The sequence below is a fragment of the Harmonia axyridis genome, chromosome 1, assembly GCF_914767665.1.
Source record: "Harmonia axyridis chromosome 1, icHarAxyr1.1, whole genome shotgun sequence".
Classification (NCBI taxonomy): domain Eukaryota; kingdom Metazoa; phylum Arthropoda; class Insecta; order Coleoptera; family Coccinellidae; genus Harmonia; species Harmonia axyridis.
The window spans coordinates 11,065,803-11,086,387 of NC_059501.1; the positions used below are offsets into that span (position 1 = coordinate 11,065,803).

Consider the following 20,585-nt stretch of genomic DNA (forward strand, 5'->3'; position numbering starts at 1 on the left):
GAATGACCATTTGCTCAAAATGTCCAGATATCAAGACACTTATTTTCTCAAATTTTTCATGAATTAGTTATTTCAGTGAATTCCTGCATTACATCCGAGATATTGAGAGGACATTGGATTCTGACTTAGAGAAAAAAGAATTGGTTCGAACATCATTGAGTTGATTCAATGAATAAAAAGAAGGAACAAGCTTGACCTTCAGATCTGAAACAGAAAGATTTATGAGGAAATTTCTTCAGGAGAAGGAAGTAGGAATCTGAAAACAAAACAAGATATAGAAGTCAGTTGAAGTCTTGATAGATTTCGACACATTTATTTATTTTTACTTACAAATTCAACAAATCGGTTAAATGTCTGAAATAATAAAAGGAACATTATGTTACAATAACAAGTGGAAAGTGATTTCGAAAATTTTTTTGATTGAAGTTTTGATATCATTTCCAGCACATTGTGAAATAGCACATGGTTTCTGCTTTTTCGAATACACATTTTCAACACAACGATTCAAATCGGACAATCCTTCCGTAAAACAAACAAATTCTGAACATGGAAGGAGGGAACAGGTTCACGATCAAGGATATTTTATTCTATCGTTTCTTTCGGGACAGTCTATATACAGGTGCTGATCATATTCCACGTTCATGCAATTCAATAATCGAAGTACTTTATGAAGTGCATCAATATCTCAAATGATGAAATAAGTAAATCATACATTTTTTAGTTCTTCAAACTGTTTTTTTTTTCATACATCTTGGTTGTTCAACAACTAGTTCACTAATCATCTATTAGTTCACGGAATAATAAGTACATCAATTGAATGGTTCTTCAGGTATTTTTTGAAAGTGGCAGTGATTGGCATTCGACGTGATGAGCTAGCTGTTAATGAAATATGGAACTCCCAATTCATATAAAACATAGAATATGAAATGATTTCGTTACATATGTAGGACTTATTAACATTCAATTCAATTTAATGTTCAAAATTGGCACAAAGATTATGTGTCAAAGTTTGTCATAGAGCTTTTGAAACCAGCTGTATATCGACGGTTGAAAGGCAAAAAGGCATTTTTCGACTGAGTTACATACATCGCTAGAATCACCAGATTTTTCCGCGTCAATGGTTGGAGTTTAAATTTGTGATGACAAAATGTCTGTGTTCAGCCGAAATTGTCGTCACAATACTTAATATAGAAGTACCTGCATTAGTGTACCAATGGTCTTTTGTGGTACTTGTGCATACAACTTTCTCATTTATAGAGTTCTCAGAAAGATACAATAAAGAATATCTTTTCCCTAATATTTTCCGTGTGCAGGCACCTTGATACCATAGCGCAGGCATACAACTCAGAGAATAAGAAAACGAAGAAGAAATTCACGGTGTACAATATGATTTTATGTCTGTAACCCAGATATAAAACTGGGAAAAGAAAGGAAGTAAGTTACGAAGTGATGATCATTTGAGTTAGTATAGTGTTCAAGGATGTCTCCAAGTGCTGTACCACCATAAAGTTCTCGTCTCTCGTTCATCACTATCAGTGTTTTAATATACTAACCAACTTGAGTTTTGATTAACTTATATATTTTGGTGATAAGACGAGTCTAGCGGACTGAAATTGTATTCACATATTCTCTTCTTCCTTTGAGCAGTATTATTAAAATGTTACTTATGGTGTTTTACTCAAATGCAGTGAATGTGTATTATGGTGATTATGTCGTCTTACTTCAATGCGATGTAACCCTTTGTGTACAGTGCATCCCATTTTGGGTGAGACAGCCAGGTTTCTCGCTTGTTATTTAAGATAGAGCCTTGCGGTTTTCACGTTCCTGTCCTACTTTTTCGTGAAACTCAAGTTGGTCTAATCAGATTCTGCATAACTGTTTCCGTTCAAAAGATACAGGGTGATTTTGGAAATTGATACTTTTCGGACCCCTCCTTTATCTCCGAAATTATTAGAAATAATGCTGAGCTGAAAACTACGTCTGAATCAGAATTCTGCGTAGAATCCAGTGGCGTACTCAATTTTTTTTTTCGGGGTATGGTTTTGAAGAGTCAACACAAACCTATATTTTTTTAATGGAACACCCTATATATCATTACTTCGTTGAATTCGTTATTTTTTTTTCCTTCAAAATGATATATGATACTATGTAGGTAGGATGTTCAGAAATGTTAAAAAAAACACTAAAACGTCAAATAATGATGATTTTTTGTAAATGGGCCATGAATTTTCTATGTTTCAATAAGAGGATTATTACTTTCGATTTTCAAGAGTAGTAGGTCATTGATGACACAACCATCCTTGTTGTTATTATGGCTACTATGCATTTGGGAGCATTGTTTTATCAAGTAGGCATTGGAGGGAAAAAACCAATCTGATCTAGCTGTCATCGCTATAAATTATTGTTGTCATTATTGATTCTTCTTTTCTATGGAAAATCCATTGCCCATTAACAAAAAATCATCATTATTTGATGTTTTAGTGTTTTTTTAACATTTCTGAACATCCTACCTACATAGTGTCATATATCATTTTGAAGGGAAAAAAATAATGAATTCAACGAAGTAATGATACACATGGTGTTCCGTTAAAAAAACATAAGTTTGTGTTGAATCTTCAAAAATATACCCCGAAAAAAAATTTGAGTACGCCACTGGATTCTACGCAGAATTCTGATTCAGACGTAGTTTTTACCTCAGCATTATTTCTAATAATTTCGGAGATAAAGGAGGTGTCCGAAAAGTATCAATTCCCAAAATCACCCTGTATCTCTTGAACGGAAACAGTTATGCAAAATCTGATTAGACCAACTTGAGTTTCACGAAAAAGTAGGACAGGAACGTGAAAACAGCAAGGCTCTATCTTAAATAACAAGCGAGAAACCTGGCTGTCTCACCCAAAATGGGATGCACTGTACAAGAGGTTACTCCATATTTCATTTTGGAAAGATAGGTACTATCCTTTATTAGCGATTTCTTGTTTTGAAGGTTTCAGTTTCAGTGAATTTGTTTTACCCAAACTCTTTTTTCTGTGATAATAAGTAACGAAATTCATATGAAAAAGTATAGTTTGCCAAGTGTCGCTCATTATATAGCCTTCGCCTTCAAATTGGTCGATATATAGGATGTATAGTATCAATTGAAAAAAGACGGCTATGACATAACGGATTTTTAGAATGTTAACATAATTCTCTTCAAACTCTAGGTAAACCTATCCCTTATTTCATTTCATGTGGGTACGTTTATCAGTGTATAGACTGTCCCGAAAGTAGCAATCAGTCGAAGACTGCTCCGTCCGTATGCATCAGACATTTGGGCAAACTTTTCACGGCATCACTAATGTTCGCAACACCGATCACGGGTGAAAGCGGCACGTTCTCGATATCCGCGTGGATGGTTTTCAACGGCAGTTGATTCTTTGAGGTCCCAGCCGACTCTTCGATGCACTCTATGGAGTTCGTCATTGGGACCTGATTCGCCAACCGGAGGGCTACACGTTGATCCGTAACATGCCTACGCTGTACACTCAGATCCGAAACGAGCCGGCTTTCACCTGGAAAAAAGAGACATTATTTCGATTTATGTGAGTTTCTCGACATGCTGAAGTGAGTGGCTGGCAACCTCAAGGGAGTATACAAGGTGCTTCATGAAGTTGGGTTCAATCATAGATCTATCTTGTCGAAGGACATATTTTTTCATCTAGAATTTTTACAGATTTGTCTAGAATAAGAAAATAGTTTTTACGGCAAGCAGACAAAATTTCAACTCTGGAAAAAGTACCTCCCTTGGCGGGATTCGAACCCGCAACCCCCGAATCACTAGTCCGTCGCTCTACCAAAATTTGTCTGCTTGCCGTAATGGTAATTTACGTAACAAGTCCGGAAAATAGGGTTTTTTTGGACGAATAGACAAAATTCCAGGACGAGCGTAAGCGAGTCCTGGAAGTCTGTGAGTCCAAAAAAAACATTTTCGGGCGTGTTGCGTACAATATTTTTTCGGCAACCATGTAAAATAACACTATCGCTTCTGCTTTCCATATTTTATTGCGATTGCGATCAAAAAACATGCAAATCTTTGACAACTAATTTCATATGAACTGTCAGCCGTTATCTCGGTTGCTATGGATTCTATGATTCTTTTCCGGCCTAGTCCGGGAAGTACGTACTTTCCGGACTAGGCCGGGAAATGCTACTTTCTCAGAGAAAAAGCGTCCGGGAAGTGAGCACTTCCCGGACGGTTGCCGAAAATAGTAATTTACGTAACAAGTCCGGAAAATAGGGTTTTTTTGGACGAATAGACAAAATTCCAGGACGAGCGTAAGCGAGTCCTGGAAGTCTGTGAGTCCAAAAAAACCATTTTCGGGCGTGTTGCGTACAATATTTTTTCGGCAACCATGTAAAATAACACTATCGCTGCTGCTTTCCATATTTTATTGCGATTGCGATAAAAAAACATGCAAATTTTTGACAACTAATTTCATATGAACTGTCAGCCGTTATCTCGGTTGCTATGAATTCTATGATTCTTTTCCGGCCTAGTCCGGGAAGTACGTACTTTCCGGACTAGGCCGGGAAATGCTACTTTCTCAGAGAAAAAGCGTCCGGGAAGTGAGCACTTCCCGGACGGTTGCCGAAAAAAACTATTTTCTTATATTTATCTCACAGACGTTAAACTCACTTTCGTTTGTCTAGAATGGTATGGTGTCATAATGGTATTATGATCTCCTGTACTTCCCATGTTTACACCACAAACTATTTATCAATAAATGTGAGCATAGACTATTAGTTCTATTATTAATATCATTATTATATTAGGTGGACATCTTTGCTTCAGCCGTTTTGCAATACATATATGGCTGTAGCGATCAGTGATAGTCGAAATAAATAGATCGCAGATGTCATACAATAAGCTTAGGTATTTGTAAACATAACGCCATCAAAATATTAGTCGATTTGTACAGTGCATCCCATTTTGGGTGAGACAGCTTGGTTTCTCGCTTGTTATTTAAGATAGAGCCTTGTGGATTTCACGTTCCTGTCCTACTTTTTCGTGAAACTCAAGTTGGTCTAATCAGATTTTGCACAACTGTTTCCGTTTAAGAGATACAGGGTGATTTTGGAAATTGATACTTTTCGGACCCCTCCTTTATCTCCGAAGTTATTGAAAATAATGCTGAGGTAAAAACTACGTCTGAATCAGAATTTTGCATAGAACCCAGTGGCGTACACTATTTTTTTTTCGGGATATGGTTTTGAAGATTCAACACAAACCTATAGTTTTTTAATGGAACACCATGTATATCATCACTTGAATTCGTTATTTTTTTCCCTTCAAAATGATGTATGATACTATGTAGGTAGGATGTTCAAAAATGTTAAAAAAACACTAAAACATCAAATAATGATGATTTTTTGCTAATGGGCAATGGATTTCCCATATAAAAGAAGAATCAATAATAATAATAATAATTCATAGCGATGACAGCTAGATCAGATTGGTTTTTTTCCTCCAATGCCTACTTGATAAAACAATGCTCCCAAATGCATAGTAGCCATAATAAAAACAAGGATGTTTGTATCATCAATGACCTACTACTTTTAAAAATCAAAAGTAATAATCCTCTTATTGAAACCTAGGAAATTCATGGCCCATTTACGAAAAATTATCATTATTTGATGTTTTAGTGTTTTTTTGAGATTTTTGAACATCCTACCTATATAGTATCATACATCATTTTGAAGGGAAAAAAATAACGAATCCAACGAAGTAATGATATACATTGTGTTCCATTAAAAAAATATAGGTTTGTATTGAATCTTCAAAACCATAACCCGAAAAAAAAAATTGAGTACGCCACTGGATTCTACGCAAAATTCTGATTCAGACGTAGTTTTTACCTCAGCATTATTTCTAATAACTTCGGAGATAAAGGAGGGGTCCGAAAAGTATCAATTTCCAAAATCACCCTGTATCTCTTGAACGGAAACAGTTATGCAAAATCTGATTAGACCAAATTGAGTTTCACGAAAAAGTAGGACAGGAACGTAAAAACCGCAAGGCTCTATCTTAAATAACAAGCGAGAAACCTGGCTGTCTCACCCAAAATGGGATGCACTGTACGAGTATCATGAAGTTATTCTCGATTAAACATGTGAGTTTACGAGCCAAATTCTCGTCATTTGCAGGAGGTTTTAATTTTCTGCTGTAATATGGAGAAATCCGGCTGAGGCTTATCAAATGCTCTCAAATACCTATGATGAGGCCGATAATATTGGAACAACGTGCCAAAAGCGGTTTTAACGTTTCAAGAACGGTGATTTTGACGTTGAAGACCAGCATGGAAGAGAAAGAGAGAAGGTTTTCGAAGATGCAGAATTGGAGACATTACTTGATCGAGACTCCTGTCAAATGCAACAAAAATTGTCAGGATAATTGGGAGTGACGCAACAAACTATTTCAAAACGTCTGAAAGTCATGGAAATGCGTAAGAAACAAGGACATTGGGTGCCGTACGAGTTGAAACCGAGAGATGTTGAACGGCATTTGTTTGTTTGTGAACAGCTGCTGGCAAGGCAAAAACGAAAGGGATTTCTGCATTGCATTTTGACAAGCTCAGTATTTGGTGAGACCAACTCGGCGTAGTGCACTATGAATATTTAAAACCGACTGAAACAATCACAGGCGGTCGTTATCGAACGCAATTAATGTGCTTGAGCCGAGTATTGAAAGATAAACGGCCGCAATAGAACGAGAGACATGATGAAGTGATTTTACAGCATGACAATGCTCGAACCAATGTTGCGAAAGTGGTCAAGACATACTTGGAATCGTTGAAATGGGAAGTCCTACTCCACCCGCCGTATTATCCAGAAGTTGCTCCCTCGGACTATCACTTGTTTCGATCAATGGCTCAAGGCCTGGCTGACCAGCACTTCTGGTATTATGAAGAAGTAAAAAATTGGATCGATAATTGGATCGCCTCAAAAGATGACCCGTTTTTAAAAGGCAGGATTATTACGCTACCTGAGAGATGGGAGAAAGTAGTGGCCAGCGAAGGACAATACTTTGAATCATAAATCTATAACCAGTTTTTTACAATAAAGCCTCGAATTTCGCGAAGAAAAACGGCGGAAGCAATGTTGTAGGCCTATGTATGCTATCCTTTAAAGTATATAACAAATTCGATAGCTCAAACAAACAAAACTGTGGATGAATCTGTCCAACAATTGAAAATTGGCATTCACAAAGAGTGATTTCTTCATATTAGCTACATCTCCTCATGCATAGAATTGCAGTTTTCAATCAATATTGGAATGAAAAATTCCTCTGTCTGATCAGAAAAGTTCTTCATGTATAAAGTAAACAAAATTGGATTAGTTGCACTGATCAATTACAGCTGGACTGAATATTATGATCATTGATTTGTCTGCGTCCCAAGTAATACAAAATTTCACTGTGAAATTATAGAATTTTGACATTCAATAAACTAGAATCGCAGAATAATCAGAAATCTACATTCCAAAGTTTAGCGGAGCAAGGTAGGTATTCATTTAATAATTCTTCAATACACAGTGCAACAAATATCCTTCAAAAATGCATAAAAATTTGATAAAAGAGAAACAAAAATTGACCTGTTTCAGGATTTTGTTGCCAAATATTTTTCTTCTGAGAAAATGAAATTGTTCCATAATTTTGACGCGCACTGTATATTTACCTTAGAAAAATAAAAATCTTGGATACTCACCCGAGACGCGCAAAAACTTAGACAGAAACACACCAGCAATAGGAGAACTGCAAAAGCTAGTAGATACACCGACCATGACAGCTGACAAGTCCCTGGAACAAATGTTTTATAATTGAAAATTGCTGTCGTGGTATGTATCGGTACATGCTGATACATGCCAATATGCAGGAACAGAATGGCAATGTATATATTATATATGCTTTGGGCATGCAACCATCCTTGTACTGTGCATAATAGTTATGCTGTGGTGTGCTAGTTATTCAATAATATATTGATTGTGGACGTTATTACAGGCAGAGCGTAGAACACGTATTCTGGGCGTTTGGGAGTTATCTATTGTTAAAGTTAACGAGAAGAAATATATCAAATAATGATATTGGCTCTGTACATGTACGTATATTGTTAAATGATAATCTGCATTTGTGGTAATTTAGCGCATTTGAATCTATAGATTGGATGATTAAATATACATGCGATTTGAATGTTTGATAATTGTTGAATGTTCTCTATGTGGTTTCGTGTAATAACGATCATTCAATAATTTTGGTAAACAATTTTTTTTGTAACACAGAGCTTTTGAATTCTTCGTTCTACCCATTTAATTTTTATTTTTGCTATTAGTTCGTTTGTCATCAGTAGGTTCTCCGAAAGAAGTAAATATTTTTCAAATGAATAGCAATTGAAACCCTACTTGAGTCACATTTTATTCCTCTCCTATTGATGACGGTTATTTTATCATCTAGAAGGAGTTTACTCGAGCATTACAAAATATAACTATAGTGTTAAATTATAAGAACATACCTACTTGAATGGTCACTCATCAGTGATCATTACTGTGGATGGTGTGCTTTTGGTTTTTTGTTAATTTTTATTATTTATTTAAATGTGTTAATAGAAATTGATTTTGATTTATGAATTTATTTGAATACTGGTCACTGTATTATATTTTGTTTATTTAGAAGTCACGTACAAGCTCACGCCTCTGTTATTATATGTAACTTACAGAAAAAACCATATTATTATTATTTTTCCATTCTGCCTTGTTCTTTCTGTTATAGGTAGTCATTTTCAATGTAATGAGTGGCATAGAAAAAAAAAAAACTTTTGGTTTCATCCGTCTTATAATGATAAAGTTCTTTTTGCTTTTGAGGTATCTCATCACATGCTATTCGATTGGAAAACGCTGTATTCTTTCAGCAATATACCAGACATATTCAATTATAATAAGAGAGTTTATTCAAGAAAATACATTCAATAAACTCTATAATACTGTAGAGTTTTATGAAAATATAAACTGTGCACAGTAATGAACATAAAATTTACTCTTTATACACCGCAAAATATATTAGCTTCTAATTAAGTGGAACAAACGTGTGCTTCATCATAGATAATGGTCGAAATCCTGTATTATATTTGTCAAAATCCTGTAGTATACCTGTCGAAATCGTGGTTTTAGTGTGTCATGTTCTGTATTTCTCTTTGTCATATTCGTGTGTACATTAAAAGTTCTGATTTATTATTTTATGTAATTTTGTTTTATCAAAGTCTATTATCCATTTTTTCAATTTTCATTTAAATGATATTTTGTTCTTCACATTTTTTATTTCTTGTGGTATTAGGGGAAAAATTCTCGGGGCTATGTAGGTGCAACATCTTTGGCCTATCCTCCTTACTGATCTTGGGCGTTCAAAGTCTTTTTCGGTAGTTCTTGTACGATATTGATGGTCTTTCGCTTTGACATTAATTTTTCGTTCGTAGATGTTCAGAACGATTTTCATTGCATAAACCTGTCTTGTATCGGGTACTTTGGCCAGTTCATAAAGTTGGTTGATTATCTTCGAAATGGTCACCTCAGTTCTGGTTATGTGATCTTGCACTATCATCCATAGTCTTTCCATGCTCACTGATAATTAATCTTGTGGAAAGGAAGTCATCTTGTAGAATCAAAAGCTGTGCTTACATTAGCGAAACTCGCGAAAGTCACTCGGGTGAAACTTACACGAGTGCAATTTTACACTACTCGAAGTAGAGAGCAATTTAGTGCGAAAAGTTGCTCGAGTCGGCCGAGCTGCCTACAGTTGTAGTGTCGGTTTTTTCCTCAGCCGTGTTTCCTGTCATATGAATGTTATTTTTGAGCAAGAAAGGGAAGAAGAAAAACACCGCTCTCGAAGATGGCCACTTTCATATTGAGCGAATCTCCATGAGTTAAACCCTTTGACGCATTCATTATTCAGGGGTCGGATAGCGTCCATACTAGGTGCTTTTTCCTCGCGAAATTATTTCGCGAGGGAATTGTGCCCAGTTAGAACGCATCTTATGACGACAATTTTAGAGGATATTCTGAAATTCTCTTCATTTGTCGTTTTAATTTTTTTCCTACGTTCCTTTTGTAGGATTATTAAGATCACTCATTCAAACCTTCTTTTTTGTACTAGACTCTGTTTCAATATGTTGGATAAATGTTTTTTCATATTATTTTTGATTTCATTACATTAACCTCGATTACTACAGATTGTGAATCTCCATTGTATGTAAACCGCAAAAGTTCCAGCGAGTTTTGGAATCACATAATACTCAAACGTTTCCAATTCAACGTATATTACTCGAATTGACGAATCAAAAGCACCATCGGAAAACCATACACCTACATAACTGAAGCGAATCTATTCGATCCGAGCCCATAATACTCAATCGACCTGGCGTAGGATTTCCACCTAACCTGAAAATTACTCGTATTCAGATTGCGTGCAGCGCTGTAACAGATCGCAGATTCGTGAATCAGGCTGAATTTACTGCGATAATGATGTTACCGGGATATTTGAAAGTGTATCAGTTCCATTCTGGTCTAATAGTTCTGCTGCTCGTCGAGAACAGTCTGATTACAATAGGTCATTATATCGGAGACCGAAACTTTAGGGTTTGGCGGTGAATTCGATCTATTTTGCAGTTTAGAATCAGTCGAACGTGACGAGAGTTGGCGAAGCTTCTCGGTTGTTTCTGTCGTCACGAAGTGCTTTCTGGGCTGTGTCGTGGTGGTTGCCATTGGATATTCGATAATGAATTCTTTATATTGAATGTTGACTAGTTGAGTTGTTCTGTCCCTGTTTAATGTTATTGTAGGAGAATGTATAAGTATGAGAAAGTGAGAGTATTAGTATTTCTGCAAAATAAATATCCAACCAAAATCTTTGATGAAAAAATGAAACAAATCTATCTAATCCATTTTTCTGCATGATTGTAAAGGGTGTTTTTTTAGAGCTGCAGAACTTTAAATTGCAATAAAACAACGATGGATTATTCGATTGACTTGAATTTTACTTATCTGCAAGATAATCTTGTGGCATTACATTTTAAATATGCTTTTTGGTTTCCCGCCACGGCCGGTTCGGATGTAGTTCAATCTGGACGTCCAATTTTCGATGACTTTTTCCAACATTGGTGGCCGTATATCGGCAATAACACGGCGAATGTTGTCTTCCAAATGGTCAAGGGTTTGTGGCTTATCCGCATAGACCAATGACTTTACATAGCCCCACAAAAAGTAGTCTAGCGGTGTTAAATCACAATATCTTGTAGGCCAATTCACAGGTTCAAAACGTGAAATAAGGCGGTCACCAAACGTGTCTTTCAATAAATCGATTGTGGCACGAGCTGTTTGACATGTTGCGCCATCTTGTTGGAACCACAGCTCCTGGACATCATGGTTGTTCAATTCAGGAATGAAAAAGTTGGTAATCATTGCTTTATACCGATCACCATTGACTGTAACGTTCTGGCCATCGTCGTTTTTGAAAAAGTACCACCAGCCCATAAAGCGCACCAAACAGTCAGTTTTTCTGGATGTAACGGTGTTTCGACATACACTTGAGGATTAGCTTCACTCCAAATGCGACAGTTTTGTTTGTTGAATTTGATGGTATCGATGACCCTTATGAAAAATCCCAGAATGAATCCTAATCATTCTTTTAATAATTTACAGAGTGTTCCATTTGGGTACATATAAATATAATCACAAAGAAAATATGTAATACTAAATAATACTAAATAATACAACAAATTCATGCTAATCCATACTTAATGATATTTTAAATTCTTCAACAAAACGCACAGAATCTATAGAATATAGATTGAGTATATAAAAGAATTAATCCCAAAGTTCGTAATTGACGCCAAATATTTTACCAAGAGCCAACCCTACTGTTCAATCTAAAATCTGAATTATCGGTCGAGCAAATTTACTCCCAATTCAGGATTCGCTCTCACACGCTTCCAAAATGCTATGCAAACATTTTTGCGCTCCGACAAAACTACCCTTCAATTACTTTTTATCCAGGTGCTGCAGTGGATGGTAAATCTACATGATCTGCGGATGTGTTGGAATTTAACATTTTTTACTCTGGAAATGGGAGCGAGGTGATTGGGGGACAATGATCGAAACACAATGTGTAAGGATTTTGAGAAAATGAGTTTCATTTCATGGTTTGATTCAGATCTCCAATCACCTTTTCCAATATACAGATGTTTCAGAATGTGATGTTTAGTTTTCGGAAGGTGTATCTTCTAATCAGAAAAGTTTTCAGAAACCTATGCCATACATCTTTCATCTTTGAAACAAGGTTTTGAAGTGTCAAGGAAAAAAAATTATCATAACCTTATGAATAATATGAATGTTGTATCGACTTTGCCACACTACAAATATCAACGAAAGAAAATATCAAAAAATTAGCTCTATATTTTAAACGAATTGAAGGTACTATTTTAAACCCCTTTATTACCTGTTACCTGCCAAAGTAACCACAACCAAAACTCTATAGTCGCTTTGCAGTTTTTACAGAAAAACTAGCATGTTTTTAGTTTCGCATATAACGGGTGTTTTTTTTCGAGGTATATAACTTTAAGTTGGCATTTCTGTTCAAGATGACGATTCAACAGCTGTCAAGTGATATATTCTCAGTTTGGTTTGGCAATTCATCATGAATAGACTCACACCTGAACAACGCTTGCAAATAGTGCAATTTCATTTCGAAAATAATGGTTCTGTGCGGAATACGTATCGCTCACTACGACCATTTTATTTTGTTTAGCGATGAAGCGCACTTCTGGTTGAATGGCTACGTCAACGAACAAAACTGCCGCATTTGGAGTGAAGCTAATCCTCAAGTGTATGTCGAAACACCGTTACATCCAGAAAAACTGATTGTTTGGTGCGCTTTATGGGCTGGTGGAATCATTGGTCCGTACTTCTTCAAAAACGATGATGGCCAGAACGTTACAGTCAATGGTGATCGGTATAGAGCCATGATTACTAACTTTTTCATTCCTGAATTGAACAACCATGATGTCCAGGAGCTGTGGTTCCAACAAGACGGTGCAACATGTCACACAGCTCGTGCCACAATCGATTTATTGAAAGACACGTTTGGTGGCCGCCTAATTTCACGTTTTGGACCTGTGAATTGGCCTCCAAGATCTTGTGATTTAACACCGCTAGACTACTTTCTGTGGGGCTATGTAAAGTCATTGGTCTATGCGGATAAGCCACAAACCCTTGACCATTAGGAAGACAACATTCGCCGTGTTACTGCCGATATACGGCCACAAGTGTTGGAAAAAGTTATCGAAAATTGTACGTCCAGATTGGACTACATCCGAGCCAGGCGTGGCGGTCATATGCCAGAAATCATATTTAAAATGTAATGCCACAAGATTATCTTGTGGATAGATAAATGTCAATCGAATAATCCATCGTTGTTTTATTGGAATTTAAAGTTCTATAGCTCTAAAAAACACACCCTTCACAAGAAAACAATTTGAATGCAGATTCTTCAACAACTCAAAGTAGTTCATTTGATTTGAGTGAGATACTAAGTAGATTAATATTAGTGGTATAAATGGTTTCTAATAACCTGCAGCTCAGGATGCCCAAACCTTTCTTACGGAGAGTTGAAAATTGCCTATAGTTCTCCAAAAACACTTGATACATCAATACGGAACATGTTGTGGGCTCAGCCATAGTGGTGAAAGGGCAATCTTAATTTTCGTAATTGGATAGTAGAGTGTCTGTTTATTATGCTGTGCGATGTATTCTGTTTTGTGTTGATACTCACGGCTTTTGTGTTGACATCATTCGAAGTCTATTATGCAAAATAAACATTCATCTGATGATCGAGTAACCGAGTTCTGCTGGAAATGAGATAGCTGTCCAAGTGATACATAAAATTCCTTTATGTTTAATTTGTTTATGCTACAAAGTGAAGAATATTTTCGAAAGTATCTTCAGATTATGAGAATGACAATATCGTAGCCGAAGGACTACATATTCGGGATAAGAGTAAGGTTGTTTATCGTGTAAGGAGTTATATTGACCTTATGTTCTCCATGAAAGCTGTTCTCAATACTATTCTCAATAATGGCTTCAAGGAGGTCACCTTCTGACTCCTAACAGATTATCATTCAAAGCACCATTTTCTTGACCCACAATGGAGAGACATTCTGTGAATAGGTGATCAGGAGGTTCTTCCTACTCCCAATAGAATCTGCCGCCATCATTTTTTGAAAATTCTATTCTCATAAGCTGATTCTTGAGTCGGAATTGCCCTGTTATGAATCCAGTGAAGATGAATCGCAAATTCTTCTGGGATTCAGTTACATTTTTAGCTCTTGCACCATTGAAGTTCCGATGGAACTTGTTGGAGGGATACCGGTTTCATCTTTTCCTATTTTGAAAATGTGTATTTTCTATTAACACAGAAACGTTGCGGATAGTATGAGGTATTCGTGGACTCTTCTCGATGAGGGTATTGGCCTCTTAGATTCCTTTTAAGAGTGCACTTGTCATTTTTTGCTAAACCAATTCTCATGAGGTGTTTCCTAAGAGACAATGCCCTGTGAGGAATCCAGTGAGGAGATGTATTATATTCTTGCTAAGATTCAGATACTTCTTGGATCTCGCAGTGTCGAAGTTTCGTCTGTTAGAATTATTCCCTCCATAGCGTGATCTACAGTTCGCCTTCCAGTTTCAGAGTTCTAATGAACCCCAGTATCTAGCATAGATTCAAGGAGGCTACTTCCTCACTTCACTTCATACTTATGCAGATTGTGCCTTGGCTAGTAATCGCGATGAATTCTATCAACAAGTGCTTCGGAGTTTCTTCCCACTCCCCACAGAATCTGCACTCGTTATTTTCTGCTAGACCCATTTTCATGAGGTGTTTCCTAAGGCGAAAATGCCTTATGCGGAAGCCAGGGAGGATTTGTAGTATATTCTGGCTAAGATCTAGATACTTCTTGGATCTATTATTGTCAAAATTTCGAAGAAACTTCTTGAAATGATCCCACACAGGAAGATTCCACCAGAGTATTTCTCTTTCGGTTTTTTCCTACTCCTGAGACTTTTACTTGTCTATACCACATAAAGGTTTCGGGCCAATGGAAGGAGTTTGTGCTCCTTTTCTGGAAAGAAGATTGTCCTCTTCATTCCCTTTAAGTTCCGAGTGGTCGGGAACCCAGACTAAAAAGACCCGGTTATTCTTGCCTATATCATTGAATTTTCTTCGGCAGTCCAATACCAACTTAGAATTATGTTAGCTCAGTGCTCATTGCTATAAAAATGTAAAGCTATATCTCATTTCTGAGTTTCTTGCTAGGTTAATTTCCCCACATTGTTCTATTGCAAGAATCTCTGCCTGAAAGACACTTAGACAGCGATCTAACGATAATGAGTATTTGGTACCAGTCCAGAATACACCAGTGTCAGTCTCTATCGTGGTTTAAGAACCATCTGTGTACCATTATATGGTTTTTTTTTGGAACTGGGATTGTGGACTCCCAATCTTCTTTTCTACTTAGTAGCCTAGTGAAGGTTTCCTCAATGCAATTTTTTTTGTTATCTTGTCACTGGGAAGGTTTGCTGATGGTATTCAATTAGTCAGGGAGATCCAGTCTCTGCAATTCCTAATTCCCCAACTGCCAGTACCTGGAGATGAAGTAATAAACTTCTTATATCGAAATCAACAATCACCGGGTTAAGTCATCAACTGAAAGTTTATAAAGTTTACATAATGGCATTTAATACAAATTAAGATTTCGTGAATAATGTAATTACTCCAACTCTCGAGTGCACTCATCAACCTCTTAAAAAAAAGTCTTTTACCAAGAAGATAGTTAACCTTTTCATCTGCAAAGGCAAACAAATTCTCAACCACAGTAATCACATCAGTTAATTCCAGCAGCAAAAACCACCCATTTACGTTTCAAGTTAATAAACGTCCACTATATAGCATCGAAAACTGAAAAGGGTTATTTGAACATCCAACATACAGAGTAACAGTCAAAAGTAAATAATCGCAAAAACGATATCCATGCAACGGAATGCGGAAAAGGGTGCTTGGCAGAAATCGGGTTGAAATACTGACCTAGTCTATATATATGACTGCTATTCCCGCATGACTCCCGCATTTCTCTGTTGTCCCATCCCACAGGGTAGACCGCTGCTCCCCCTACCACCAGAAGAGCTGAAACAAAACGAAACTGGGGTGGTTAAAATGTAGGAATGCCGCGTCCGATGTTGATATTAATGAAGCCATTATTTCTGCTTTGGGGGGTGAGAACGCACATAAGGGAAATTGTTAGAGGGTTGCTGGTGTAGGTGTCCGTGAATTTTTGCCATTATCAGGGGATAAATGATATCGAGAGGTCCGGTCAGTTCGAGAGGCATGCAAATATTTTCGTTCTTCTCGGCATGAATTAACGCAATTAAACAAAACAGAATTGGGGGCATGTATGGCGTCGGTGTTTGTTTTCGGACGGCGGATTGTTTTAATGCTAGATGGCGTGGGGACAATATTGCGAGAAGATAAAAAGAGGGGGGTGACTTATTGCAGTGACAATGTAGCGGAATTGAACGATTATTTTCACTTCGTTTCGAATAATGTACCATTTTGATGATATAGGAATTGTTTTTTCCGGAATTTTTCAGATACAAATCAAAGAAAAATCTATACAGGGTATTTCTAAATTGAAGGTACAAACGAAAATGACAGATTCCTCGGGTAATTTTAAGAAGAACGCTTCGTTTTCGAGATACGTGGTGTTAGAGTTTGATTTTTTTTAGAATTTTTTTCTCATAGCACCGTTCGTTCGGAAGATATTCAACTTCAATTAGGAATAGCTATTCCAATTTGATTTTCTCATCATGTGATATGCTGATTTTGAATGCAAAACTTCGGGGTAATATTTTCTCATCCAGAATTTAATTATTGGTTGACCACTGATTGTTTAGAAAAATGTAGAACGAAACTATGGGCTAATCTACACTTTTCGGTGTGCTTCAGTTTCGTCGGATTTCTTCTGATTTCAAGAAATAAATTTCAAACAATTCTCTGAAAATCCTCAGGATTACCCAAATTTTTTATGAAGATTCAGTAAGTGAGCTGTGATGAATGAATTGAATATGTGTTTCACCCAATGTAATGAAGAAAATATTGGCTAAACTGGTGAAATCATCACAGAAAAGAAGGGACACTAAAAATACCTTGTATCTCGAAAACAAATCGTGGGTCCCATTTTTCATTGTACATTCAACCAAGGAACACCCGGTATGTAGTTATGAGTAAAGTTAAAATTCTTCAAATGAAAATTTATGCTTAGTGATTTGATTGAAATTCGAAGTAGGATGTCTATCAAAAACATACCTAATAAGTTCAAGGCTTTTATGGATATATTGTTCATCTCATTTAGACGATTTCAGGGTGATTCCGATAATTTATAAGAGTGATTATTTTACCTTTGAGAAAAAAAAACTCGAAATTAAAAACTGATTTCCAAACTGGTCAATATTCTATCCAAACTTCGAGCGAATCTCATGGAAAATTCAGGAGGAAATCTCAAACAATAAGGTTCAATTCAATGATGATGAATCAGTGCAATTCTGTATATTCGTCTGTAAACGCGATAACTCCCGAAAGACAATATTTCAATAATGGGCAAAATCCGATTAGGATTTTCTTGAATTCAGAATTACGAATTTCACTGAAATACTTCAGCCTTCAGATGTAAAATAATAGTTCCTGGGAAATTCAGAGAAGAATATCCTCGAGAATATCAGAGAAACAACTAAAACCTCAATAATTTTACTCGGTAGTTCTGAGATTTTGCGTCTAGATATAAAATAAAAGTTGCAAGGTCTGTGCAAAATTTCGCCTCAACAGTGTAATAGCATATTAGAAATTTTTGTTGAAAGAGATTCCTTCGATAAATTCCAGAAAAAAATGTCCCCGCAAACGCTTTCTTTTCGAGATATGATGAATTCATATAAAAGATCAAGCTTTGATAATTAGTTCTGATACTTTTTTACCCATAGTGTGCAGAAGGACTACAAGAAACACCCTGTTTTCTTGTGGTCCTTCTGTACACTATGGGTAAAAAAGTACCAAAACTAATAACTAATTATGTAAAGCTTGATCTTTTGAATTTCTTTCTTCCTGATAGTAAGATAACGGTTTCAAATTTTCTCCTCAAAATCGAAAGTAGATAAGACAAATCTACAAGAAATCAACTACCAGTAGTCCACAAAAAACTTCTGGGTGAAAGATGTGGGCACTGATCCAAAAAAAATACACCGTGTAGATTTACATTCAAAATTAGAATATCACATGATGAAATCTTTAAATTGAAACATTCATATTAAAAAGACTTGGAAAAAATCAAACTTAACACCATGCATTTCGGTTGCGGACCGATATTGATAGGCCTTTTTTTTTAGAATAATCCGTGGAATCTGCCATTATTGTTCGCACCTCCATTTAAGGAACATCCTGTATAATTGATATCTAAGGTCTAAGCTGTTGACACCACGTAAATATTGGTGTACAACTTTGCTTCCGCCGTTTTGCAATAGATGGCTGTAGCGGTGAGTGCTAGTCGAAATAAATATATCGTAGATGTAATACAATTGTTTTAAGTATTTGTAAACATAACGCCATCGAAACATCAGCAACATGAAGTAATTCTAGATTAAACAGCTTACGAGCCAAATTCTCGTCATTTAATTTTCTACTTTAATATAAGCTCATCGGATGCTCTCAAATACCTATAGTAAGGCCACTAGTAGTGGAAGAACGTGCCGAGAGTGGCTTCAATGCTTCAAGAACGGCGATTTTGACGTAGAAGACCAGCATGGCGGTAGAAGAGAGAAGGTTTTCGAAGATACAAGACTGGAAGCATTACTTGATCAAGACTCTTGTCAAACGCAACAAGAATTGGCAGGATCATAAGGAGTGACGCAGCAAGTCATTTGAAAACGCCTGAAAGTCATGGGAATGATTCAGAAACAAGGAAATTGGGTGCCATACGAGTCAAAGCCGAGAGAGGTTGAAAGGCGTTTGTTTGCTTGTGAACAGCTGCTTGCAAGGCGAAGACGGAAGGGATTTCTGCATCGCATTGTGACTGGGGACCAAAAATGGCTCCATTACGATAATCTCAAACGCAGAAAATCATGGAGATATCGCTGCCATGCTTCCACGTCGTCGGCCAAACCGAATATTCACGGTTCCAATGCCATGCTCAGTATTTGGTGGCACCAACTTGGCGTAGTGTATTATGAGATGTTGAAACCGACTGATACAATCACAGGCGATCGTTATCGAATGCAATTAATGCGTTTGAGCCGAGTATTGAAAGATAAACGGCCGCAATACAACGAGAGACATGATGAAGTGATTTTACAGCATGGCAATGCTCGAACCCATGTTGCGAAAGTGGTCAAGACATACTTGGAATCGTTGAAATGGGAAATCCTACTCCACTCGCCGTATTATCCAGAAGTTGCTCCCTCGGACTAGCACTTGTTTCGATCAATGGCACAAGGCCTGGCTGATCAGCACTTCCTGTCTTATCATAAAGTAAAAAATTGGATCGATTCGTGGATCGCTTCGAAACATCACCAGTTTTTTCAACACGGGATTCATTCGCTGGCCGAAATATGGGAGAAAGAAGAGGCCAGCGATGGACAATACTTTGAATCATAAATGTATAACCAGTTTTTCACAATAAAGCCTCAAATTTCGGAAGATAACGGCGGACGCGAAGTTGAACGCCTAATATACATTCTTGAATATTTCGATGCATTATAAGAAATACAGGAGAAATAATAAACCCCTAATGTTAAATTTGCAGAGTTCTCCCACACAATATTGAAATCAATGAAAAACACCTTTCAAGGTTCCAACAAAATACGACAAAAATTCATTATTAACATCCCCCCCGATACAAGCCGAGAAGCAGATGTCGAACGACACGTCCGCAACCGGTATAAAATCGTTCCGGAATATCGGATGCGTCCCGGCCGAATATTTATTATAGCCGCCAAAAACCACCATCAGTGCCGCCAACCGTCCCCGGAGACGGCGTCGGTAGCGCCGCAACACCTTTACGGCCGGGCGTTAAAAACAACGCCGAATCCATATCCGCCCAAAGTCGCCGCTGACGCTAACTTTATGGTAGTTTGCCGGCGGAATTTATGAATATTTATCCCCCCCACCCCTCACGGGCCCCACAAAGGGCCCCGACGCGGTTCTCGGGTTTTAGTGGGTATACAAATCGCGAAATAAAATACTCGGATGAATTCGTTATCCTCTTTTCCACGGGAAATATTTGGCGATTGGCGCGTACATCATTTTTTGTCTTGGGGGGGAGTAATCAAAAAAAATTTTTTGAAGACAATGTTCACCCATATCTGTAATTTGAGAAAAAGATGATCGATAACGATTACTCGAAATAATTTTTTTTTTACCAATTAGATTGCTCTTATACTTTTATTGGATGTTCCTAAATTGAAGTTACGGA

At 36.9% G+C, this 20,585-nt stretch overlaps 1 protein-coding gene across 3 annotated transcripts in view; it reads right to left on the reverse strand.

Moving 5' to 3' along the window:
• Positions 1 to 2,842: 2,842 nt before the first annotated feature.
• LOC123670709 (LHFPL tetraspan subfamily member 6 protein-like) overlaps positions 2,843 to 20,585 on the reverse strand; it is a 176,202-nt gene continuing 158,459 nt past the window's right edge. For 2 of the 3 annotated variants that reach the window (XM_045604238.1, XM_045604239.1), the window contains exons 5-7: positions 16,157 to 16,255; positions 7,743 to 7,834; positions 3,391 to 3,551 (exon numbers count right to left, since the gene is read on the reverse strand). In XM_045604238.1, the coding sequence (XP_045460194.1) occupies positions 3,525 to 3,551; positions 7,743 to 7,834; positions 16,157 to 16,255 (218 nt within the window). In that variant the 3' untranslated portion in view covers positions 3,391 to 3,524. Of the gene's footprint in view, positions 3,552 to 7,742; positions 7,835 to 16,156; positions 16,256 to 20,585 lie in introns of all 3 variants that reach the window. The other variant, XM_045604240.1, reaches the window with a different exon arrangement.